The sequence below is a fragment of the Rhinopithecus roxellana genome, chromosome 11 (assembly GCF_007565055.1).
Source record: "Rhinopithecus roxellana isolate Shanxi Qingling chromosome 11, ASM756505v1, whole genome shotgun sequence".
Lineage (NCBI taxonomy): Eukaryota > Metazoa > Chordata > Mammalia > Primates > Cercopithecidae > Rhinopithecus > Rhinopithecus roxellana.
The window spans coordinates 61,591,211-61,614,705 of record NC_044559.1 but is presented as its reverse complement, the minus strand read 5'-3'; the positions used below and the strand labels follow the sequence as shown (position 1 = coordinate 61,614,705).

General features: G+C 40.0%; 1 protein-coding gene across 1 annotated transcript in view; it reads left to right on the top strand.

Annotated features, from left to right (window-relative positions):
• The first annotated feature begins 337 nt into the window (after positions 1-337).
• The window catches only part of LOC104675174 (neutral ceramidase), a 78,866-nt gene continuing 55,708 nt past the window's right edge, over positions 338-23,495 (top strand). The window contains exons 1-8 of the mRNA XM_030941356.1: positions 338-425; positions 3,197-3,325; positions 5,903-5,908; positions 6,372-6,598; positions 9,570-9,719; positions 17,637-17,813; positions 19,136-19,263; positions 20,719-20,796. Coding sequence (XP_030797216.1) covers positions 3,199-3,325; positions 5,903-5,908; positions 6,372-6,598; positions 9,570-9,719; positions 17,637-17,813; positions 19,136-19,263; positions 20,719-20,796 — 893 coding nt within the window. The 5' untranslated portion in view covers positions 338-425; positions 3,197-3,198. The remainder of the gene's footprint in view (positions 426-3,196; positions 3,326-5,902; positions 5,909-6,371; positions 6,599-9,569; positions 9,720-17,636; positions 17,814-19,135; positions 19,264-20,718; positions 20,797-23,495) is intronic.

Genomic DNA, 23,495 nt, shown 5'->3' with positions numbered 1-23,495 from the left:
ACTCTCTTTGCTGTAGAACGACCAGTGGTAAATGAAGTAGATGCATTTTGTGTGTGTGTGTGATTCAGGTTATAAGCTTTGCGCAGAATTTGTCATGCTGGAAAAGTTACAGAAAAAGTGAAACGACCTTCAGTCCAGCAGGCCTTCTGCAACTTCTACCTCTGATAACAGGCTGCCCTAAGAGAGAGTTCGTGCATAAGCTTTTTGTTATCGATACTCTTTAATCTCATACTTGTACCAAGCCCACAACGGTATGCTAATGAGAGCTTTAACACTCCTGAACTTAACTGAAAATTTTTTCTCAGTAGGTTTCAGAAAGTGCTGGGAAATATAAACCCAGCAACGTGCAAGGGGAAAGGGGACACGATTCTGGATAGCCATTTGCTTCACTGGGATGTGAAAGTTCTTTTGAGTACTAGAATCAGGTAAGGATGGCTATGTTTTCTTGGAGAAGGAGGGAAGGAGGGCTATTGAATTATCCTATTGTCTCGGAGATCTTGAAGAGACCCTAAAGCTTCAATTTATCTCATAGCTTTGGAACCCTCTTTTACCAAATTGTTACCTTTTAGTCTCTCCTTGATAAACAGGGACCCTGTTCTGTGAAGATGTGGCAAATTGCTTGCTGTTGTGCCATTAGAGCCTCATTATTGAGTTTTCAGGATTATTACAGATAAAGTGTGAACCATTATAAAATCTATAATCCTTTAAGATATAATTATTGGCTTAGCTCTACCAAGGTGTGTTTGCATTCTAAAGGCGGGGAAGGCATCTGCTTCAACATTCAAATTCAGATTTTAGTCACCAATGAGAAATAAATAGTGCTAACCCAAGTTTTAATTTCCTTAAAGGTGGTGGTAAAGTCAGCTAAAGTGGTTCAAAAAGAATGTTACTGTGTTGGCAACAATTGTGGCAGCTAAACAGAATGGTGAAACACGTGAGGTAGATCATTCAAGTCCACGTAATATGTGGAAATGCTAATGATAAATCAAGTGCCATTGTTGAGTGGTATAAAATGTCATCAGCTCACCAGTGCAAAACTAGAAACAAAAAAGAAGTATTATTTTGTACCCTCTCTGTTTGATACACAGCCTTCTGCTACATGACCACATTTACATGCACAATCTGCCTGTCCATGCTCTGGGGTTGGGAGATCCAACTGTCAGTCATCTTGGCTAGTAGGAAGGCTTAGAGAACCAAAGCTCTGAGCAAGAACTAAAGATACTGGGTTTGAAGTTTTCTGGCAGAAGAGCTGCTAATGAGTAGTAATTCTCAGTAGGTACTTAGAGTTCAGAGGCATATCTTAGATGTGTTTCCCGACTCCTGGGAACCGACAATAGAAGTTGGTCATAAGTCACAGATCTGATTTGTTTTGCTCCACATTTGAAGTTGTCCCTGCTGCTGGTGGGTAACGGGATTATGGTGGTGATAAGTGGATGAGGAAAGCTTCCGAATAATCAGAAGATTTGGGAAGATGTTCCAGTCTCTTTGCCCACTCCCAGTTCAGCCTACCCTCTGAAGTATCTGCTGTTAGACTGTTCTGTCACCTCTAGCCCAGGAATTGCAAAATCAAATGCTTGCACAGACCAGGCAGTAACTTAGATAAATAAGGCCTGCTGGGTAGAGACTGGCAGGTTGGAATAATATATCCCTCATCTAAAGAGAACAGCAGCACTGAGTTTTAGGAAACTCTTGGCACATGTGATTGCTGGCTCAGTGTTGCTATATTTTATGAATTATTTTAAGAGATAATTTGAAATTTCAGGATTGTGAATGTAAACTCTTTATAAACTCTAAATGCTATTTTTTTATCTTCTTACCTAAGTCAAATTGAATAAGAAATGGACTCTACTAAATATATCTACATTGTTACCATTTTTTAACTCTTGGGGGTAGCAGCATCTTAGCCACAAATCCCTTATTTTGGGGGCAAATCCTGAGATTCCAATACCATTTAACCTCTCAGGCTTCCTAAAGCACAGGTTAAGAAAATGGGCTCTGAAGGTCCCACCTGTGATTTCAATCATCCTTTAACACTAGCCTCCTGTAAATTTCCTTAAAGGACAGGGAAGAGCACAGACTCTTTGCTACTTTGGAATCTATTAATAAATGCTACCAGTTTGAGCATTTATTGAACAAAAGAAGTGTTGTTGCTTCATCTCATCTTATTTTTATAAGAAATTTAAGAGATAGGTTTTACAAGAACTTTGAGATAAGATGATCATAATCATATTCCTATTTACAGATGGGTAAGCTGACGTTCAGTATTGGGGGAGGATTTCCCAAAGTCACCCAGTAAGTGGCAGAAATGAAATTTGACTGCTGGAGTCAGATTTCAGAACTAAATTTTTAACCACCACATTCTTCTTATTATTATTACGTTTTATGGGGTTTTAACATGTATAGTTCCTCTGAGTAATGATTAATTCTCCATCCCTTAAAACATCTTAAGGAATCTGTAATGACATTTGATACTTTTGTAGAACATAGGAACATTTTAAATTATCATTCTTTGATGCAAGGTTTGCAAAATGTTTGGGATCCTTCTGATCACTGAAGAGGGATGTGTTTTGTAATGCCTGCCTTCAGACCAGAGATGCTAATTCCCTTTTCCATGCCCATTTCTCACCAGATAGAAATTGAAAGTTAAAACATAGAGTGTAAAGGCCAAAGTTACGAGTTTCATCTCCAGGTGAACAAGATAATTCTACTAAGTCCATGACCGCAGAATACTTTTCTAACCCCAGCCAGCCTTCTCCCAAATACAAGAAGTATGTGTGCATCAGTCATCCTTGTCAACAAAGGCACTCTCAGCCCAGACCCACATACAGATCCATAAACAGCATCATCACCGTAAATGAAAGCAGTGTGATATGGCTAAGGAATGCAAGTAGATTTTAGCTTAGTGGCCAAGCCAAATCATGAATGGCTGCTGCCAGAAGGAGTGTTGTGTTGAGAAAGATTTGGAAACCACATTCGAGCTTTTCAAAAAGAATGCTGTAATTGATTGGTCTTGTCTGCCATGGGCTTGGTCTATGGAATGAGTGGTAAGTGCTCTGTACTTGTCATCCTTGGTATAGTCTATTAATATGAAAGAGTTAAGATATCTTAACTTCGGTTGGCTTAAAGCTTTTGCATTTTAATTTGTGATTTCTTCCTCTTCAATATTTCTTCTTCCATCTCTGCTGTACCTGAGAAGAAATGGCCAAACGCACCTTCTCTAACTTGGAGACATTCCTGATTTTCCTCCTTGTAATGATGACTGCCATCACAGTGGCCCTTCTCAGCCTTTTGTTTACCACCAGTGGGACAATTGAAAACCACAAAGGCAAGTGTCACGGGCTCTCTTAGATGCAATTTTTAGGCCTGTAGGAAACTTCTTGATTACTGTGGACACCAAAGAGAAAAACAGTGTCTGCTGATAGTTCTACGTGTACTTAAGCAGCCTGGAATAGCCGTTTCCCTTTGCATTAATTGCCCTTTCTGCATTGATAGCAGTTTTTATCAAGTTTACCTTTGTCCCCAATAGCCAGGTGACAGGCATTCTGACATGTACTTGTTTGCCATTCGTTTTTCCATTGATATAAGCACAGCTCAAGATTTGTCAAGGTCTAGTAATGGCAGCTTTTGCCCTGAGCCTCTAATCTTTCTCTTTGCCTCCTTGTAGACATCATCTTCTCCTGGGGGCAAAAGGAGAATGAAAAACTCGCTGAATGAACGTCAATTAGTCTGTGAAGAGCCTTAGAGAATGGGGTCTCAAACATAAATCCTTACAAGGGCTAATCAAGTTTTGCAAATGAGGTGGAGTGAGGAGGTGGACCAAGGAGGAGGCAGGTACAATTCTGATGAAGAAGGCCTACAGCCACTCCCAGGTGGCAGCTGTTTGTTGTAGAGAGAACACATGATCTCAGATCTCCTGAGTTTTGCAGAGAAGCTGGAAATTAGAATTTTTCTATCTCATGATTTTTTTTCAATGTTGGAAACTAAGTTTTTGAGAACAATGTAGGCTACACTTACACACAAGATTGGCAGTGGGTCTTGGTGGAGCCTCTGTTTCAGTCAGTATTAGGTTACATAACTGTAAAATGAGTAGAGAAGATAGGTGAAGATTGAAACTCTGACCAAAACAAAGATAGGGCTGGCCTTAGGCCAAATGGAGAAGATGGTATTTTCTACCTCACTTTTCCCTTTTGTAGCCTCTTTTCCTGCATATTCTCTACCATGTCCCAGGGCTTTGAATTCCTGGCAAACACAGAGGATAAGAGATCCTCTGATCCAGCATGAGGCACAGCAGGGTCATAGACTGATAGAAGTGAAAGGATCATTAAGAATTATTCAGTTTTGGCTGAGCCTGGTGGTTCACGCCTATAATGCCAGCACTTTGGAGGGCCAAGGTGGGCGAATCACTTGAGGTCAAGAGTTCGAGACCAGCCTGGCCAATGTGGCAAAACCCTGTCTCTGCTAAAAAAAAAAAAAAAAAAAAAAAAATAGCTGGGCATGGTGGTGCACACCTGTAATCCCAGCTACTCGGGAGGCTGAGGCAAGGCAGGAGAATCACTTGAACCCAGGGATCAGAGGTTGCAGTGAGCCAAGATCACACTACTGCACTCCAGTCTGGGTAACAGAGCAAGACTCCATTAAAAAAAAAATAATAAGAAAAGGAATTATTCAATTTTAGCTCTTAAAATTAGGAAATCAGGAGGCTGAGACTCAGGGAGGTTATTAATAATTATAGTAACTATTCTTATAGCTGTAGTTACTGTTTATTAAATGGTTTCTGTGTTGAGCACTATAGTGAGGATTCCAGAATATTTTCTCATCAAATTATCACAAAAATCCTATAAGGGTTGATGCTAGCCCTACTGTTTACATTAGTTTCATTTTATACTTGGGGAAATGGAGACCTTGAGATTGCAAATAACATACCCTTAGCTATGTGTTAGCTTTGGCTTTAGTTGGCATGACATTCCTATGCTGGTAGCAATGAAGTAATAGCGAAGATGCCTGCTCCACTCCTTGCAATACTTGATGTCTTGAAGAAAATCTTGACTTGGGAATGAGAAGACATGGATTCTAACTCCATCTAGAATTTGGTCGAAAGAGCATCAGATTCTGAGTTTGAGGATCTGGATTGCATACCAGAATCATCACATGCTCTCCATTAACTATTGGTTAGGTCAATTTTCTGATTTTCAGTTTTCTCATCTGTAAAACTGAGGAGATTATGTTAGGTGATCTCTAAGTTTTTTGAGCTCTGAATTTCTAGGATTTCAGAAGGAATCAGCTATAAAGCTCTTGCCTAAGTACTTTCTGACCATGAATGCCTTGTGACACTGATATTTGATGCCTTAACAACTCCTGACTCTTGTCTGGGGAATGGAAATAAACAAAATAATGAATATATAAAATGTTTAAATAGGTAAAGAAAATCAAAGCTACATATTAGCCATTGTTCCAAGTTTATAATATTAGTGAACAGAGATATTATTCAAAACAACCCCAGAAAGCAGGATATTATTATAATCTCCATTTTATAGACAAGAATTGGGGTGAAATAGGTTAAGGAATTTGATCACTTAGTAGGTGGTAGATTCAGGTTTCAAACACAGGCAGTTTGTTTCTGTCAACTGTCTTCTCACAAAAATCCTGTATGTCATTCTGCTTCCCTTGATATTTGTATGTGTGTGTATAATAAATATATATGCATACATTAATGTGGAATATATGTGTATAAACACACACATAGATATGAATATATAAATATTAGAATAATTAATATGAAATTATATCAACATGTATACAGTGATCTAGGTTGCATTAAAAATGAGTCTTTAGAAGGTCAAAGAAGATCAGAGCCAAGGTAGAGTCAGCAGGGTGGCATCCTGCAGGTGAGGAGTTGAGTCAGATCTAGGTGTGATGGAAATGGACTAACTCTGAAGCAGGTGGTGGAGTTTGGTAGGTGGAGAGGAAAGGAGTGAGGAGTCTGGATAGAAAGAATGGAAGAAACCAATCCCCAGATGTTGGATTCAGTAAACCTGGCACCTGTTTAGTTTAGCTGGAAAAGAAGAGCAGGGTGTTGAGTGAAGGCAGTGAGTTTGACAAGGAATGGCTTGTGATGAGGAGTTGAAGGACATTTGACAGAGGCCTTGATCATTAGTCTGAAACATCTCTCATCCAAGAAAAAGATCCCGTTTAGGATTATGATTTTTAAACAGATTCCTGAGATGTTTCTCTCTCTATATTTTTATGTATAAGAAAATATATAAAGAGTTTTCCTCATGAACCTGAGCCTCTATGTTGTATTCTAATTGATGTTGACAAATAAGACGGCTGAAATGTTGTTTCTCAAATCTCTTATTCTGTTTTGGATTCAGGAGAACATTTTTTTTCAACCACCCCAAACCCTCCAGCCACCCAGGGCTCCACAGCCACCCAGAGCTCCACAGCCACCCAACGCTCCACAGCCACCCAGAGCTCCACAGCCACTCAAACTTCTCCAGTGACTTCAACCCCAGAGCCACCTCTATTTCAGAACTTCAGTGGCTATCATATTGGTGTTGGACGAGCTGACTGCACAGGACAAGTAGCAGATATCAATTTGGTAAGTAGACAATGGACTCCTTAAGGAGACTGTGAAACAACCAATTTTATTATTTTACAACCTGCATTCATTTCTGATTATTACAACATCATCATTATTTTCTTCTAGCTTTTTAATTGACCTTGCTGCTGTCTAGCACTATGAATTTCATACTAGAAGGAAGAGGAAAACTTTTATTCAATCATAACTCCCCTGTAAAGTCCATTGGCTTTTTTTTCTTCTTTTTTTTTATGAACAGAAGTGGCAGAGATGGCAAACTCAAATATGACAGGGGGTGAGCAGGTACCGTAAATGACATCACCAGGCCAGTGTAACATAATAAATGTCTAGTGAATCCTCAGTTTGGGAGTAGGATGCAGTAGGAAATGGTGGGGACTTTGAGGGGAAAAAAAGCACAAAGAAAGTATATGGATTTGGCTGATTGTTGCCATGTAAGAATGGGGGCTCAGGGCTGCCCTATTTTGCAGTATTTTAAAAGAAGCCCCAAAATCCCCAGATTAAAGAGTTGAAGTTTCAAATATCTTACTTAAAAAATAAAGGCAACTCTAGCTAAAACTGGAAACCTAGGTTGCACCAATATGTGAAAGCAAATAAAACTTCTATGTGTCAGGTGTGGCCTATTGACTGCTAGTCTTGTCTATGTGATGGAAATACCCATTTATGTCAGTGCTTCTCTAGGAAACCAGAGCATGAAGTTGTCTAATGGGATTCACTCCCTCCCTCTAAGTAATCTTTACATTCCAGGTATGATTCTCGACTGTATGTTCTGAAACAGTAATCCTGGAATGTGAACCCTAAATAAACACTCTCAGGAGGGGTAAAGCAAACAGTAGAGGGGGCATTCTGAAGACCTAGGTGTAGTTTTATGGGTAAATTTTATGACATGGTGAGAGAAGTGACTTGGGATAGGTGTATGTGATCTGATTTGGCTTAGAGAGTTGTAGAATCCTAATAAGTCAGGGGCCCCAGTGTTGGGGAGAACAACTGTTCTGAGAAATGACTAATCATAGATAACCTGCTGCCACAACATCCTGTTCCCAAATACTTCACTCTGCATATAGCCCCAGCAGCCCAACCTTGTTCTGCATATGTCCCGCTCCAGCATGACCCTATGTAACTTCTCTCCAGCCCCTGCTTCTTTGCATATTGCAGGAAGTCAGGGATGGAGGGACCGACTGAAGCCATGGCAGAAGAACATAAATTGTGAAGATTTCATGGACATTTATTAGTTCCCCAAATTAATACCTTTATAATTCTTTACACCTGTCTTTACTGCAGTCTCTGAACATAAATTGTGAAGATCTCATGGACACTTATCACTTCCCCAATCAATACCCTTGTGATTTCCTATGCCTGTCTTTACTTTCATCTCTTAATCCCATCATCTTTGTAAGCTGAGGAGGATGTATGTCACCTCAGGACCCTGTGATGATTGCATTAACTGCACAAATTTTTTGTAGAGCATGTGTGTTTGAACAATATGAAATCTGGGCACCTTGAAAAAAGAACAGGATGACAGCAATGTTCAGGGAACAAGGGATATAATCTTAAACTCTGACTGCCGGTGAGCCAGGTGGAACAGATCCATATTTCTCTTCTTTCAAAAGCAAATAGGAGAAGTATTGCTGAATTCTTTTTCTCAGCAAGGAACATCCCTGAGAAAGAGAATGCATCCCTGAGGGTAGGCCTCTAAATGGCCCCCTTGCGGGCAGCTGTCTTTTACAGTCAAAGCTGAAAGGATGAAATAAGCCCCAGTCTCCTGTAGCACTCCCAGGCTTATTAGGATGAGGAAATTCCCGCTTAATAAATTTTGGTCAGACAGGTTGTCTGCTCTCAAACCCTGTCTCCTGATAAGATGTTATCAATGATAATGCGTGCCCAAAACTTCATTAACAATTTTAATTTCGCCCCATCCTGTGGTCCTGTGATCTCACCCTGCCTCCATTTGCTTTGTGATATTTTATTACCTTGTGAAGCTTGTGATCTCTGTGACCCACACCCTATTTGTACACTCCCTCCCCCTTTTGAAAATCGCTAATAAAACCTTGCTGGTTTTATGGCTCAGGGAGCATCATGGAACCTGCCAACATGTGATGTCTCCCCTGGACACGCAGCTTTAAAATTTCTCTCTTTTGTACTCTTTCCCTTTATTTCTCAGACCAGCCGATGCTTAGGGAAATAGAAAATAACCCACGTTGAATATTGTGGGTAGGGTTTTCCCTGATATTTGCAGACAGCCCCTTCTCTGCTGTGCTACCTGTTGTACCCTTACAACATATTTTCTTACTTTCCCTGATAAATCTGCCTTTCTTTACCTATGACTGTCTTGGTAAATTTCTTTACCACCCCATGTCATGGGCGGTAAATGAATTTACCAGCCAGTTGCACCCACGACAGGAATGATACTATGGTAAAAGCCAGGGCGAGGTACCCTCTGTGAAGAATACTTAATTATGAAGATACCATTTTCTTCAGAAAACAAAATTGTACACTAAACAACCAACATGAGAGAACCTTCAATCTTTAAAATGTTCCTGGGCAATGTGGGGTGGAGGTAGAGGAAATATATTTTCCTGTACATCTTAGACAGGCAGGAGAAAAAGAGCCATTGCCCAAACCATTGTCCAAACTGGAAAGATCTCACGTGTTAGTGTTAGTAATAGCATTTCCAAAGTCTCACCAACTCCCTCCTGCCCATAAGCCAGGGAACAGCTTCTGCCAACCTGATCGATTCTTTGCCTTTGCATTTTTCTATATGAAAGATTCAAGCCTCTTTTATGATATTTTTCAGCTTTCTTTCTTCCTTTTTCTTTTTAATTTTTGAAAACATATATTCTCTCACTCAGAGCCACCATGTCATATGGATGTTTTTTCTTTGTCTTTCTGCAGTCATCTATATTGTATGTTTGTGCCTGGTTTCTAGTAGTAGGGGAGTGAGACAGAGCAGTTCTGATTGTCTCTTCCTCTTTAGATGGGCTACAGCAAATCTGGCCAGAATGCACAGGGCATCCTCACCAGGCTGTACAGTCGTGCTTTCATCATGGCAGAACCTGATGGGTCCAATCGAACAGTGTTTGTCAGCATCGACATAGGCATGGTATCCCAAAGGCTCAGGCTGGAGGTAAGTGATTTGAGAGGAGAAAGGAATGAAGAAATGATATGGTTTAAGGAACAGTTGATGCATGTGACAGGAACTAATTCCTCTTGGTTTCTCATTCATTGAAATTCTACTACCTTCAATGTTAATGACTCTTGACAATATAGCAGATAATCTTACAAGGAGAATGATCCTCACCATTTCAGTCTAAGTTATCTTGGTCAAAAGTTGCTTTCAATTCTGCTGATGACTCATTGTCATTATTAATGCTAATATTTTTATTGAAAGTTTATAATGTGCCAGGTTACATTTATATATGTGTGTGTATATATATATATATATATATATATATATATATATATATTCCCTTATTTAATCCTCCTTGTTAGAAGTTGGGAGAGTACCAATTAATCACTAAGCCCTTCCTCAGGTTCTCAGACAATTGAGAATACATGTGAGGAATCAGATGTGAATTAAAATACAACATTGAAATGAGGTTGACCATGAATTAGTAGTTACAGAAACTGGGTAATAGGCACATAGGGATTCATTATAGTATTCTGATTGTTTTTGTATGGATTTGAAATGGTCAAAGCCATACAAAAGGAGGAGGAGGAGGAGAGAGGGAGAGAGAGAGAGAGTGAGAAAGCGAGCAAGCAAGCAAGCGACTGATAGAACTTCCGATTCTATCTTTCTAAGGCAATTTCTAATCCCTGACCCAGTTATATTTTCTGCATGGGATCAGGTCACTAAGAGAGAATGTGTTCTGTTAATGTCTGCTCACATAATCATGAATGTGAGAAAGAGGAACGGCTGGATCTTTGACCGGAACAATGACCATAAAGGTCCATTATGCAATGTCAGGTTTTGCTAGCCTCACCTATTAAACACTTTCCTTCTCAAGCCATGTGAAGGGGCCCGTGAGAGGGATGATGAGATGGTCTAAAAGCATCACTTTAACGTTGTTCCCTTTTGGGGAGGAGAGTTGAAGCCTCCCCCATCTAAGGAGACATGAGGACACGGGATGAAGTGTCTTCTCCACTCCTGCACTTACCACAAAACAGTGAGGTGGCTCTGTTGTTATTTCCATTTTCTGGGTAAGAAAACTGAGTCTTGGAGAAGATAGGTAACTTTCCAAATTTCACACAGTTAGCAAATGGTAGAACTGGATTCTGAACACAGGTATGGTTAATCCCTGAGTCCACATTCTTTTTTATTTTTTTGTCATTTTAAATTATACTTTAAGTTCTGGGATACATGTGCAGAACGTGGAGTTTTGTTACACAGGTATACACGTGCCATGGTGGTTTGCTGGACCCATCAACCCATCATCTACATTAGATATTTCTCCTAACGCTATCCTTCCCCTAGCCCTCCATCCACCGATAGGCCCCAGTGTGTGATGTTCTCCTCCCTGAGTCCAAGTGTTCTCATTGTTCACCTCCCACTTAAGAGTGAGAACATGTGGTGTTTGGTTTTCTGTTCTTGTGTTAGTTTGCTGAGAATCATGGTTTCCGGCTTCATCCGTGTCCCTGTGAAGGACATGAACTCACCCTTTTTTATGGCTGCATAGTATTCCATGGTTTATATGTGCCACATTTTCTTTATCCAGTCTATCATGGATGGACATTTGGGTTGGTTCCAAGTCTTTGCTTTTGTGAATAGTGCTGGAATAAACATGTGTGTACATGTGTCTTTATAGTAGATACATTCTTAAAAGTGACATTATTCTGTACTCTTAGAGGGAAAAATGCATTGACCACTTGCTTTTTGTAAGGTACTTTGCTAGTGTCACTTCAGGGGACATATAACTAAGTAAGTCATAATTCATCTCCTTTATGAGATCATTTTCTAGTTGGTGGATAGAAGGAAGGACTGTGAAATATAGAGATATACAGAAGTATACAGATAGCTATAATTAACTGAAGGAAGGTATGGTAGGATAGTAATTGTCTATTACTGGGTAGGAAATTACCCTAAACTATAATGGCTTAAAACAACAAACATTTATTATCTCACATGATCTATGGGTTAGGAATTCTCTTGGCTAGGTGGCTCTGGTTTAGGTTCTATGGCAATCAAGGTGATGGCAAAGGAGGAGTCATCTGAAGGTTTGACCCAGGCTTGAAGGTCCACTTCCAAGATGGTTTGTTCATGTGGCTGTTGGCCAAAGGCCTCAGTTCCTCACTCTTCCTATCCTTACGACACAGTAGCTAGATTCCCTCAGAGTGAGTGACCCAAGAGAACGAGCAAGGAGGAAGCTACAGTGCACTGTATGACCCAGGTTTAGAAGTTATACGCCATTACTTTCACCCTGTTCTATTCATTAAGCAAGTCACTAAGTCCAGCTCACACTTAGTGGTGAAAAAGTAAGCTTTACTTCTTGAAGGGCAAAGTATCTGAGACTTTGTGGACATATGGTCTTTTAAGATCACCAATGGGGATTCAAGAAATGCAAATTAGGAAAACATTTTCATGGTAGAAATGACACTTGAGTGAGCAGAATTTTAAATGGTTAGGATGGGAAGGGAGAGAAATCTGATGGAAAAAACAGAATGAACACAGAGAGGCATGAAGGAGGGATATAGACTCTTATGAGGGAACAGAGGAGATCTATTAGGACATACGGAGGCATGTAGTTGGAGATGTATCTGGAAGATATGTTTGTCATAATTGCAGAAGGCCTGAGATGCCGGCTTGTTTTTAATTCTGTGGGTGATATGGACTCTGAGAAATCTTCTGAGTGGCAGAGTGATGTAAACACCATTTTGTTTTAGGATGATTAAGCAGGTAGAGATGTTTGATATGGATTGGAATAGAGTGGAACTAGAAGTGAGGACAAAAATTAGCAGACTCTTTAAAGTGATACTGAGGCTCTATTGGTGAGGGTCCAGTTAAGAAAACAGTAATCATCATACTAGGTATTTCAAACAGAGGTATTTCACCCAGGGAGGTTTTATAAGATGTTAAAAGGCTGAAGGAACAAGAAAGGGAAACTGGAGTTGCTGGAAGGGTTTTTATTTTTTATAACTTTGCCTAACAATTTCCCCCTTTATCATGTGAGGCTGGCACAAAGATCTTAAACCAATGTGATGTCAGTGAGACTACATGGTGGTGGGATAGGAAATTAAATGTGAGTCGGCCGGGTGCGGTGGCTCACATCTATAATCCCAGCACTTTGGGAAGCTGAGGTGGGTGGATCACTTGAAGTCAGGAGTTTGAGACCAGCCTGGCAAACATGGTGAAACCCCATCTCTAATAAAAATACAAAAATCATCCAGGCATGCTGGCAGGTGCCTGTAGTCCCAGCCACTTGGGGGGTTGAGGCAGGAGAATTGCTTGAATTTGGGAGGTGGAGGTTGTATTGAGCCAAGGTCAAGGTCACTCCATTGCACTACTCCAGTCTAGGTGACAGAATGAGACTCTGACTCAAAACACACACACACACACACACACACACACACACACACACACACACACAAAGAAAGAAAGAAGGAAAGAAAGAAAGAAAAAAATTAAATGTGAGTGAGATTTGGACATGAATAGACGTAAAAGCCAATACTTAACATAATATTCATGCTGAGTCTGAAACTCTTGTCAGTGCCTTGTGTGGATTAATGTATTTACTCCTCCAAACAACTCTATGAGGGAGCTATTATTATTATGTCATTTGACAGATTGAGAAACCAAGTTTGCAGAGGATTGAGTAACTTATCCAAGGTTGCACAGCTAGGAACTATCAGAGCTAGGATTCAAACTTAAGCATCTTGGTGTCAGAATTCATGCTCATTTCTACTATACTATACCGCTTTTCTGAAAAATGAGATGGTTCTAATTGGGAAATAGTATGGTCATTAGCAGAAAGGAAAGAACCAAAAGGTAGACTTTGGCAGGTAGAGTGGGGAGGAGTTTAATGTGTTTGTAGATGCTATCAAGTCAATAGTGGGCACCATTTATCTGTCTCTTCCTATTTTTACATCCTCATGCAATCTGAGACCCAGTGGGAAGGCCGTTAAATGAACCCACTTAGTTTTCCCAAATTAATCCAAGGGAAGGTGTGAGAAATAAATGTAGCTAAATAAGTGCTATTAAGATTATTTATAACACCTACTTTTATGCAAGTTCTCAGTCTCAGCTTTAAGATAGATGAAATTTCCAGTACAGAATGAAGATTATGGAAGATCTCTGTGCAGTGAGGCAGGACAGGAAAACAGAAGGACTTTCTAGGTTTTTCTATGTCATGCTCCCAAGAGTGTCAGCGATAGGAAATGGAATAGAAACTGAAGACAGAAGTGAGCTGTAGACATAAATGTAGCTGCTTTGTCCTGTGTTAAAATGCCTTCCTTTCATGAACTGGGAAACATGTTATTTTCAATGGCTATCTTCCTGGCATTGTTATATATATAACTAGGTTTTACGTTTTTCTTTTTTTCCCCCTTGGAAGTCCCATATGTCTGACTTCATATCAGAGATTGTAGTTTAAAATAAAATTCATGTGTACTGTTTGTAGTCTTTTTTGTTTTAAAATTCAAGATTCATAATTTCTGTCTTTTTAAGGGCTTGATTCTTGAGTAGACATGAAGAAACGCATTTAATTCTAAAGCCCTAATGTCACAGTTCTTTAGGAATAAATAGGATGGGGTTAAGGAGCTTTAAAGTTGACTTGTGGCTCTTTTTCTCTACTACCTTCCTGTCTTAGTTGTAAATTGCTTTTTTTTTTTTTTTTTTTTTTTGAGACGCAGTCTTGCTCTGTGCCCCAGGCTGGAGTGCAGTGGCGCGATCTCGGCTCACTGCAAGTTCCGTCCCCCAGGTTCACGCAAGCTCCGTCCCCCAGGTTCACGCCATTCTCCTGCCTCAGCCTCCTGAGTAGCTGGGACTACAGGCGCCCGCCACCACACCCAGCTAATTTCCTTGTATTTTTAGTAGAGACGGGGTTTCACCATGTTAGCCAGGATGGTCTCGATCTCCTGACCTCGTGATCCGCCCGCCTCGGCCTCCCAAAGTGCTGGGATTACAGGCTTGAGCCACCGCGCCCGGCCCTGTAAATTGTTAAAACATCAGCTTCTGACTTTAGTTCAGCTTTCATGGTGTCCCTTCATTGATCATTTTCTCTTCTCTTCACAGACATTTCTTCTTCATGAGTGTGGTGCTTACAGTATGGAATAATATATGAGAGTGATGAGGGATTGGGGCTGGAGTTAGGATCAAACAGAAGGAACATAAAAGGATGTTAATCTAGTTAGATTATACTTCCGTTCTGTATTTGTCTTGCATCATAGGATTGCTTATGTGGACATGGTAACCAAACAATCAGTCTTTGGGACATGGAGAGGTTAATGAGGCAAGATGGTTATGACTGGAATGAGAATGGCGTAGACCTTCACCTGCAATAGAAGAGGTTGAATGGTTATCTTCATGTATATTAAGTACATAGCACAGAAGCTGCTACTCCCCACTTACCAGCAGTGAGCTGGAACTGGCTTGCACAAGTTCCTAAGAGCCAATTTGTAAATATTCAGGAACATTGTGAGCTGGCTGTTAAGCTTTGGGTAGCTTGAAATTGATCATGATGAGGAGTTTTTATACCACAGAAATTGGCGAATACAAATGAGGGCTTTTAATTTTATTGCATGTTCCAGAGAGACAGCTCATCAGAGTGTCTATGCCATCCTCAAGGTAAACATTGCTAACAATTGCTTTGGGTTTGACACTTCTGCTGGATCTTTCTTTTTCTTTAATTAATGTTTGTGTGTATGTGGTACATATATTTATGGGGTACATGAGATGCTTTGATACAGGCATTCAATGCCTAATAATCACATCGTGGAAAATGTGGTATCCATCCCTTCAAGCATTTATCCTTTGTGTTACAAACTGCTGGATCATTTTTAAATTATCTTTCACAAAAAGTCGCAATGATACCAAACTTTAGATTGCAGCTTATTAAAGCATAATCAGCAACAGGTACTCAGCAACATCACCAGTATTCTCTCTGGTGTTTTCTTGATGTACCTGCACCATATGAAGACATTAGTCTTGATTTGGATGTTCATTGATTGACTTATTCACTAAACATTTACTGAGTTTCTTTGTATTAGTTGTTTATTGCTGTACAACAAATCGCCTAAAAACTTAGTGGCTTAAAACAGCAATAATACATGTTGTTCAAGGTTTCTGTGTGTCAGGATTCCCAGAGTGGCTTGGTTAGACGATTCTGACTTGTTTTAGAACAAGTCATATATCATCACTTCTGTGTCATGATGTGGCACTCAGATGCTGGCTAGGGCTGCAGTTGTTTGATGGCTTGACCAAGGGTGAAGAAATTACTTCTAAGGTTGCTCACTCAGATGGCTAGCAAGTTAGTGCTGACAGGATGCTTCCTATCCTCTTAGGTCTCTCCACAGGATTATTAGGGTGTCCTTGCATCATAGGGGATGGCTTCCCCTAGACCAACAAGTCTAAGAGTTAGTTTCAAGGTGTACTGAATTCTTCATCTGGGAAATGAGGTAGTAGAGTAGCTTAAAAACCTTTGCAGTTTCTGCTCACTATGCCTGAGTTGCTTTTCCACCAGATATTGCAAAGCCAGCTTGCTTTCTTCATCTAAGCCTCTGCTAAAAGAGTGCCCCTCTTTAGAAGATCTTTCCTCACTAACACCCACTAGTTTCTTTTTCCTTATGCAATAATATTTTTCTTCATAGCATTTATCACTCTATGATATAATATTTAATATTTATTTGCTTGCTTACTGTCTTTGTCTTTCATTAGAATAAAAATATCTTCAAGACAGGAACCTCATATATTCTTTTGCTTAGAGCAGCTGTTGAATGATGAATGAATAAGAGTACTGGTTCTCTAGTTAGACGTGGGTCTGGAGTCTGGCTCTGCTACTTATTAGATCAACAGGCAAATTATTTAACTTTTGTATAATTCAATGTTCTCAGCTAAAAATGGGCTTAACAATACCTGTGTAGCTCTTGAAATTATAATAAAGATTTTTAAATACATACTATATATAACATACCTAGCATTGTGTTTGCTCATAGCAAGAATCCATAAAATGTTAAGTATTGTTATTATTATTTCATTGTTATTACTATGATAATATCCTCAAACATAGAGTGAGGGGCCATTTGAAAGGGATGTTGGCCGGGCGCAGTGGCTCACGCCTGTAATCCCAGCACTTTGGGAGGCCGAGGTGGGCGGATCACGAGGTCGGGAGATCGAGACCATCCTGGCTAACACGGTGAAACCCCGTCTCCACTAAAAAATACAAAAAACTAGCCAGGCGAGGTGGCGGGCGTCTCTAGTCCCAGCTACTCCGGAGGCTGAGGCAGGAGAATGGCGTAAACCCAGGAGGCGGAGCTTGCAGTGAGCTGAGATCCAGCCACTGCACTCCAGCCTGGGCGACAAAGTGAGACTCCGTCTCAAAAAAAAAAAAACAAAAAAAAAAACAGAAAGGGATGTTAATATAGTTTGGCTGTATCCCCACCCAAATCACATCTTGAGTTTTAGTTCCCATAATCCCCATGTGTCATGGGAGGGAACCCATGGGAGGTAATTGAATCATGGGGTGGGTACCTCCATGCTGCTGTTCTCATGACAGTGAGTTCTCACAAGAACAGATGATTTTATAAGGGGCTTTCCCCTCTGTCACTCTGCACTTCTCCTTCCTGCCATCATGTGAAGAAGGACGTGTTTGCTTCCCCTTCTGCTATGATTATAAGTTTTCTGAGGCCTCCCCAGTCATGCTGAACTGTGAGTCAATTAAACCTCTTTTCTTCACAAATTACCTAGTCTTAGGTATGTCTTTATTAGCAGCATGAGAATGGATTAATACAGATGTAATTAGTATAGACCAGTGATTGAACTCATCAAAGCCTTTTCCTATGTTGAGCTCCTATGTTATCCCTCTTCTTAGTTCAATTACTTTTTTTCTTGAAGGTCCTGAACAGACTGCAGAGTAAATATGGCTCCCTGTACAGAAGAGACAATGTCATCCTGAGTGGCACTCACACTCATTCAGGTCCTGCAGGATATTTCCAGTATACTGTGTTTGTAGTTGCCAGTGAAGGATTTAGCAATCGAACTTTTCAGCACATGGTCACAGGTATCTTGAAGGTAGGCAAAGAGCCCCAGAGGCAGCTGTTCTTTACCATTGCTTATAAGTTTTTTAGGAGTGATTGGATGTGATATGAAGAGTCCCTATGGGATTTGAGTCTGAGCATAGTATTAGCATGTACCATTCTTTCTCCTCCCTGACTCTCTCTTAGCTTCTGATTCTGAGCTATGGGCTGTTAGGGCTGAGGCATGGATGATTGGAAAAGAAGGCTTCTATGGGAGTAAGCCCGATGTAGTTATTTAAATAGACAAAACATTTTGGTTTGGGGTTCTTTGTAGAGGGCACTACATAGTCTGTTCTTTGCACAAAGTCACACAAAGAGAAACCCATGAAGGAGCTAAAAGTAATTACAAATAATTCTAAGATTTTAAAATATTTCCCAAAGTACAAAGAGAATCCAACTTACAAATACACATCGCAGTTTTTCAAGTTCTCTACTACAGATACAGACCTCCGTGGTGCTCCTGACAAATACCCTTAAACTCCTCTCCTGTTTCTGGTTTGAGCTTATACTCCTCTCTTTTCTGTCTTCCAGCTTATTATTTTGTTGCATAGGATCCTTGCTAATGTTTTGCTTCATTTTATTGTATTCTAGGCTTATTCTCTATTTTTTTCTTACAGTGTCACCCCCAAAATTCAGGGATCCAACTAGCATAGGCAGAAATTGCTTTACAATGATGTTTTGCAAACCGAGGCTTGCAATGTATTAAAGGCTTATGAAATCAATTTTATGGGTTGCAAAATACATTACAAAAAATGCTAAAAAATAGATTGTAAGATACAATGTATAACACACAGTCAGGGTATAGTTTGCTTTGTGAACTTTTGTTTTGGGATGCATATGTTGATGTATATTAAGCTATGATGAAAAATGTATCTCTCACCATAGTTCACAGTCAAAAAAGTTTGAACAACTCTGCCTTGGTAGTAGAATGGCAAGGGTAGGGAGGTGGAAACACATGTTAGCAAAACTTGTATTAGTGTTGTAGGAGTCAAGTCTCCCATTTTGGCTATCTGAAGTGACAAATTGAGCTTCATTTAGCAGTCCGGAGAGGCCAGCAGATGAGGCTTTTTGTGAGCTCAGGCATTAATCAGTACTGTGCTTCCACACAACATGGCATTTCCTTTATTTCCTTGAAAGCCATTTCTGTTTACCTCCAGAATGGCAACAGCAATGTGGTTCTCCAGCTTTTATCCCATAATGTGGACACATTAGAGACAAAGGAAATTGTTTACAGGGCTCTTCTGTTTGTATTGACTAAGTCATTATCCCCACCAGGATTTCTAAGCTTATAACAGCTCCCTCTTTTTTAACCTTCAGAGCATTGATATAGCACACACAAATATGAAACCAGGTAAAATCTTCGTCAATAAAGGAAATGTGGATGGTGTGCAGATCAACAGAAGTCCTTATTCTTACCTTCAAAATCCGCAGTCAGAGAGAGCAAGGTGAGGAGAAATCTTCAAAATGATATCGTTTCATTCCCTTTAGGGAACAGCAACAAAATCTAAGTACAGGGCTGTTGCTTGATGAATATGGTGAGGTCCTAAGAGAGTATTACAGCTAAAGTGTCTTAGAAGCATCTTTATAATCTAAGACAAGTAGAAACAAAAAGTGATGTAGAAGCAAACACCAGTTTATTCAGGAATCTTTCCACTTTGTTGATTATGGGAGCCAGTGTGGATGTTTGAAGTACTCTGAGCTTTGAAATCAGGAACAACTGTGGCCTCAGCTTAGTTTTATTGCTTTCTAGTTACGTGACCTTTCGTGACTTACTTATCTTAATTTATTGTCACTCAGCTTCTTCATGAGTAAATGGAGATAAAAATGTGCACAATGCATATTTATTAAATTAATGAATAGCTCTTTTATTATGTGTTATCCAGAATAAATCATCTTAGTCCACAAGAGTGTGGCTAGACAGAGAAAATAAAAGGATAAAGAATGTGGACAGATGGCCGGGCGCGGTGGCTCAAGCCTGTAATCCCAGCACTTTGGGAGGCCGAGACGGGCGGATCACGAGGTTAAGAGATCGAGACCATCCTGGCTAACACGGTGAAACCCCGTCTCTACTAAAAAATACAAAAAACTAGCCGGGCGAGGTGGCGGGCGCCTGTAGTCCCAGCTACTCGGGAGGCTGAGGCAGGAGAATGGCGTAAACCCGGGAGGCGGAGCTTGCAGTGAGCCGAGATCCGGCCACTGCACTCCAGCCTGGGGGAAAGAGCTAGACTCCGTCTCAAAAAAAAAAAAAAAAAAAAAAAAAAAAGAATGTGGACAGAAGATTAAGAAAAAAACCCCACATATTTGAATGGAAAAACTAAGGGAGAGCATTATTTTGCCTTTTTGTCTTTTTTTAAGTGGTGAACCAGGTTTGTGACACTGTAAAATAATATCACAGTTTTAACTTGACCACTTGATATTTTACATTTTTCTGCATATTTTTCAATAGCTTTCAAAGGAAATGATTTTTAGAAAATGAATCTGATTTCCCTTGAGAGGACATAAAAGAACACTTAAGTTGCAGGTCTTGAATGCTTTTGATTTTGCAAATTCCCTGCTCTTTTAAAGAGATATCATTAAAAATTGATATGAGTGGAAATTTCAAAGACAAATCTCTTTTGTAAGAAATACATATATGTTATATAATATTGTATATTATATAAAAATATGTGTATTTCAGCTCCAGTTACTTGACCCTAGTCCCCCAAACTTTGATCACAATTACATACCCTTTCCTTAGCTGAGAAATGAGGTACTGGATGCAGTTCACAGAACCACTGTTTGTCAAGACGTCTCACTTACTGAGAGGCATTTTTATTTTTGTGTCAGCTGCTACTGTTCATCTTACATGAGGGTCAGGCTCTAACACAGAACTGACTGTGCTTTTCTGTTTTACTGACTAGGTATTCTTCAAATACAGACAAGGAAATGGTAGTCTTGAAAATGGTAGATTTGAATGGAGATGACTTGGGCCTTATCAGGTACTCTATTTCCTTTTTAAAAATAATTCTGTCTGGGTAGCTTTTCTTAATTAAAGAGAAGGGAAAAGAGACCAGAATAGTACCAGCACACACTGAGAATAAGTTGTGTGGTTAAGAGTCCAGGCTCTGGAGTCAGACACAACTGGGGTCCAGCCATGGGCCTTGTACGGGGTTCTCAGCCTCTCAGGGCTTAGTTCTGACACTTGCAAAACAGATTTAATACAGGGATGATAAATGAGGGATCTTGGTGAAGAGCTTGGCACAGCATCTCACATATGACATAAAAACTCAAGCATTAATGCTTATTATGTTATCAAGATCTCACATGTGGAGCTTCCATGATGGTAAACAGTTCTGTTTCATTTAATAAAATGAAAAAAACAATCTGACCAACCAGGAAAGTGATTATGTTTTTGAGATTATTTACCTGTGTTTCCCTAAAAGGATTAAGTCCAATGTAGGACAATGCCAAGGGGGGATAAAATAGAACTGAGAACACCTAAAGGAAGCAAGTGAGGGAAAATTACAGCTGGGGCCAGCTTTTAGCACTGTTATCTGGGAGTGACAGCATTTAGGAAAGCACATGAATTTTGTTTTCTTGAAAATAAGGCATTTGCATTCATATGTGATTTTGGTTGCTGCAACTGGCCTGACTCAGGAATTGACTGGGTGGATAGCATAGTTCCAGACTCTTTGACCTATGGACTTGCAAATGATGCAGACATGCCCTAGGGTAGTATCAGATAGAGCTGGGTGCTAGAGTCAAATGGTTTGGGTTCGCTCTGGGCTCTTGTCCTTATTAGCAATGTGACTTTAGACAAGTTCTGTGACTGTCTTCCTGTTTCTCATCCCTAAGTATTTTTGAGCATACTGTGGGATAAAGTAAGTATTTAAAATGTTGATAATAATGATTAGAAAGATGATAAAGGGTCTGCTAAATGGAATTATAAAATATCTAAGTGAAAGATGCTATGTGAATAAAACTCGCAGTAAAAGTGACAAAAAAGTGGTGAAGAAAAACATTAAAAACTATGATTCACACTTCACACACTAGAGTTGGCCCTAAAAGTAGGTGGAGAACAACATGGTAATAAAAAGTTCAGGTCTTAAGGTAAGGTTAACTTGACTTCAAATCCCAGCCCTCTGCCACTTACTAACTCTGTGGCCTGGAGAAAGTAACTTAATCCACTTAGACCTTAAGTATCCTATTTGAAAATAGGAATATTAATACCCCATAGGGTTGTCTGAGGATTAAATGAGATAATGCATACACAACTCTAGTTCTGTGCCTAACACAGAAAAAAGTTTAATCATTTTAGCTAAAAAGGAATAGAAAACATATTCTACCTCTTCTAAATAATTCCATTATTAGAATGCTTGCAATTCTTAGCATTTGAGTTCCTCTTTTGTGTTAAAAGTGAAGTCACTAAAAGCTCCCTAATAAAATTTGCTATATGGGCTGACATAATAGGACCTATTCTTCTATTACAATGAATTTATCTCTTGATTAGTTGCCCCTTAGCATTTATTTAACTCAGCACACTTCCTAAATGTCAGGCGTGTAACTGTGTGAGTGGGGTATGTTATGATGAATAAGGCATGGTTTCTATCTGTAAGGGTCTCACAAGCCGGTGGGGTGATTGGGGCAGGAGACAGAGATAAATAGATAGACAAGTAACCATAACATGAATTAGATGACCAACAGCACTATCACATGGGCATAAATAATTCTGTGGGAGTTTGGAGGAGGTAGCCCTGAGTTTTTCCTGAGAGCACTGTGGAAGGCCTCCAAGAGAAAATGACATTTGAACTGGACCTTCAAGGAGTCATGGGATTTCTCACGGGGTCATAAAAAACAGAGAGTCGTGAGTCCAGAGTGTGGGTGAGGTCAGGGCGTGGGTAAGAGGTGGACTGGAAAGGTGAGACAGGTCTGGATTCTAGAGCACTTTAGTGGGGCATTCAGTTACAAGAAGGGCAGGATAAGAGCAAACATCTCTGATAGTTACACTGAGTATCCAAAATTTGTTGGGACAAGGAGATAGAGTTGCCCTTACAGTTTCTATTTAACTCTTGGCTGAAGGACCAAGACCATTTACAATTCCCTTTTAGTAGTTTTTGAACCTTCCCCCCCTCCCCCCGAGATAAGCTCTTGCTCTGTTGCCTAGGCTGGAGAGCAATGGCGTGATCATAGCTCACTGCAGCCTCAAATTCCTAGGCTCAAGTGATCCTCCTGCCTTATCCTGCTTAGTAACTGGGACTACAGGCACTCACCACCACACCAAGCTAATTTTTTTTTAATTTTTTGTAGAAATGGGGTCTTGCTTGTTGCCCAGACCAATCTCAAACTCCTGGCCTCAAGTCATCTTCCACCTCGGCCTTCCAAAGTGCTTGGATTACAGGTGTGAGCTACTGCACCTGGTCAGTTTTTGAATCATTTAATAACTGGAACAGAAAATCCAAAAATACTATTCTTTTGGCCAGATGTTCTTTGCTTCCTTACATACAATTATAGCACGTATCTGGAAGTCCTTCGGTCAACTGTCAAGGTTATAGCAAAGCTTTTCCATCTGTTGTGCTTAACACCCTGCAATAACTTTCCATAGTTTCTGTAGCTGCCGTATGTTATCTTTGATGTAATTGCTCCTGCAATTGCCTCTTGTTTCATAGTGTAATTGCTCTTTGAACACGTTAAAAATGAT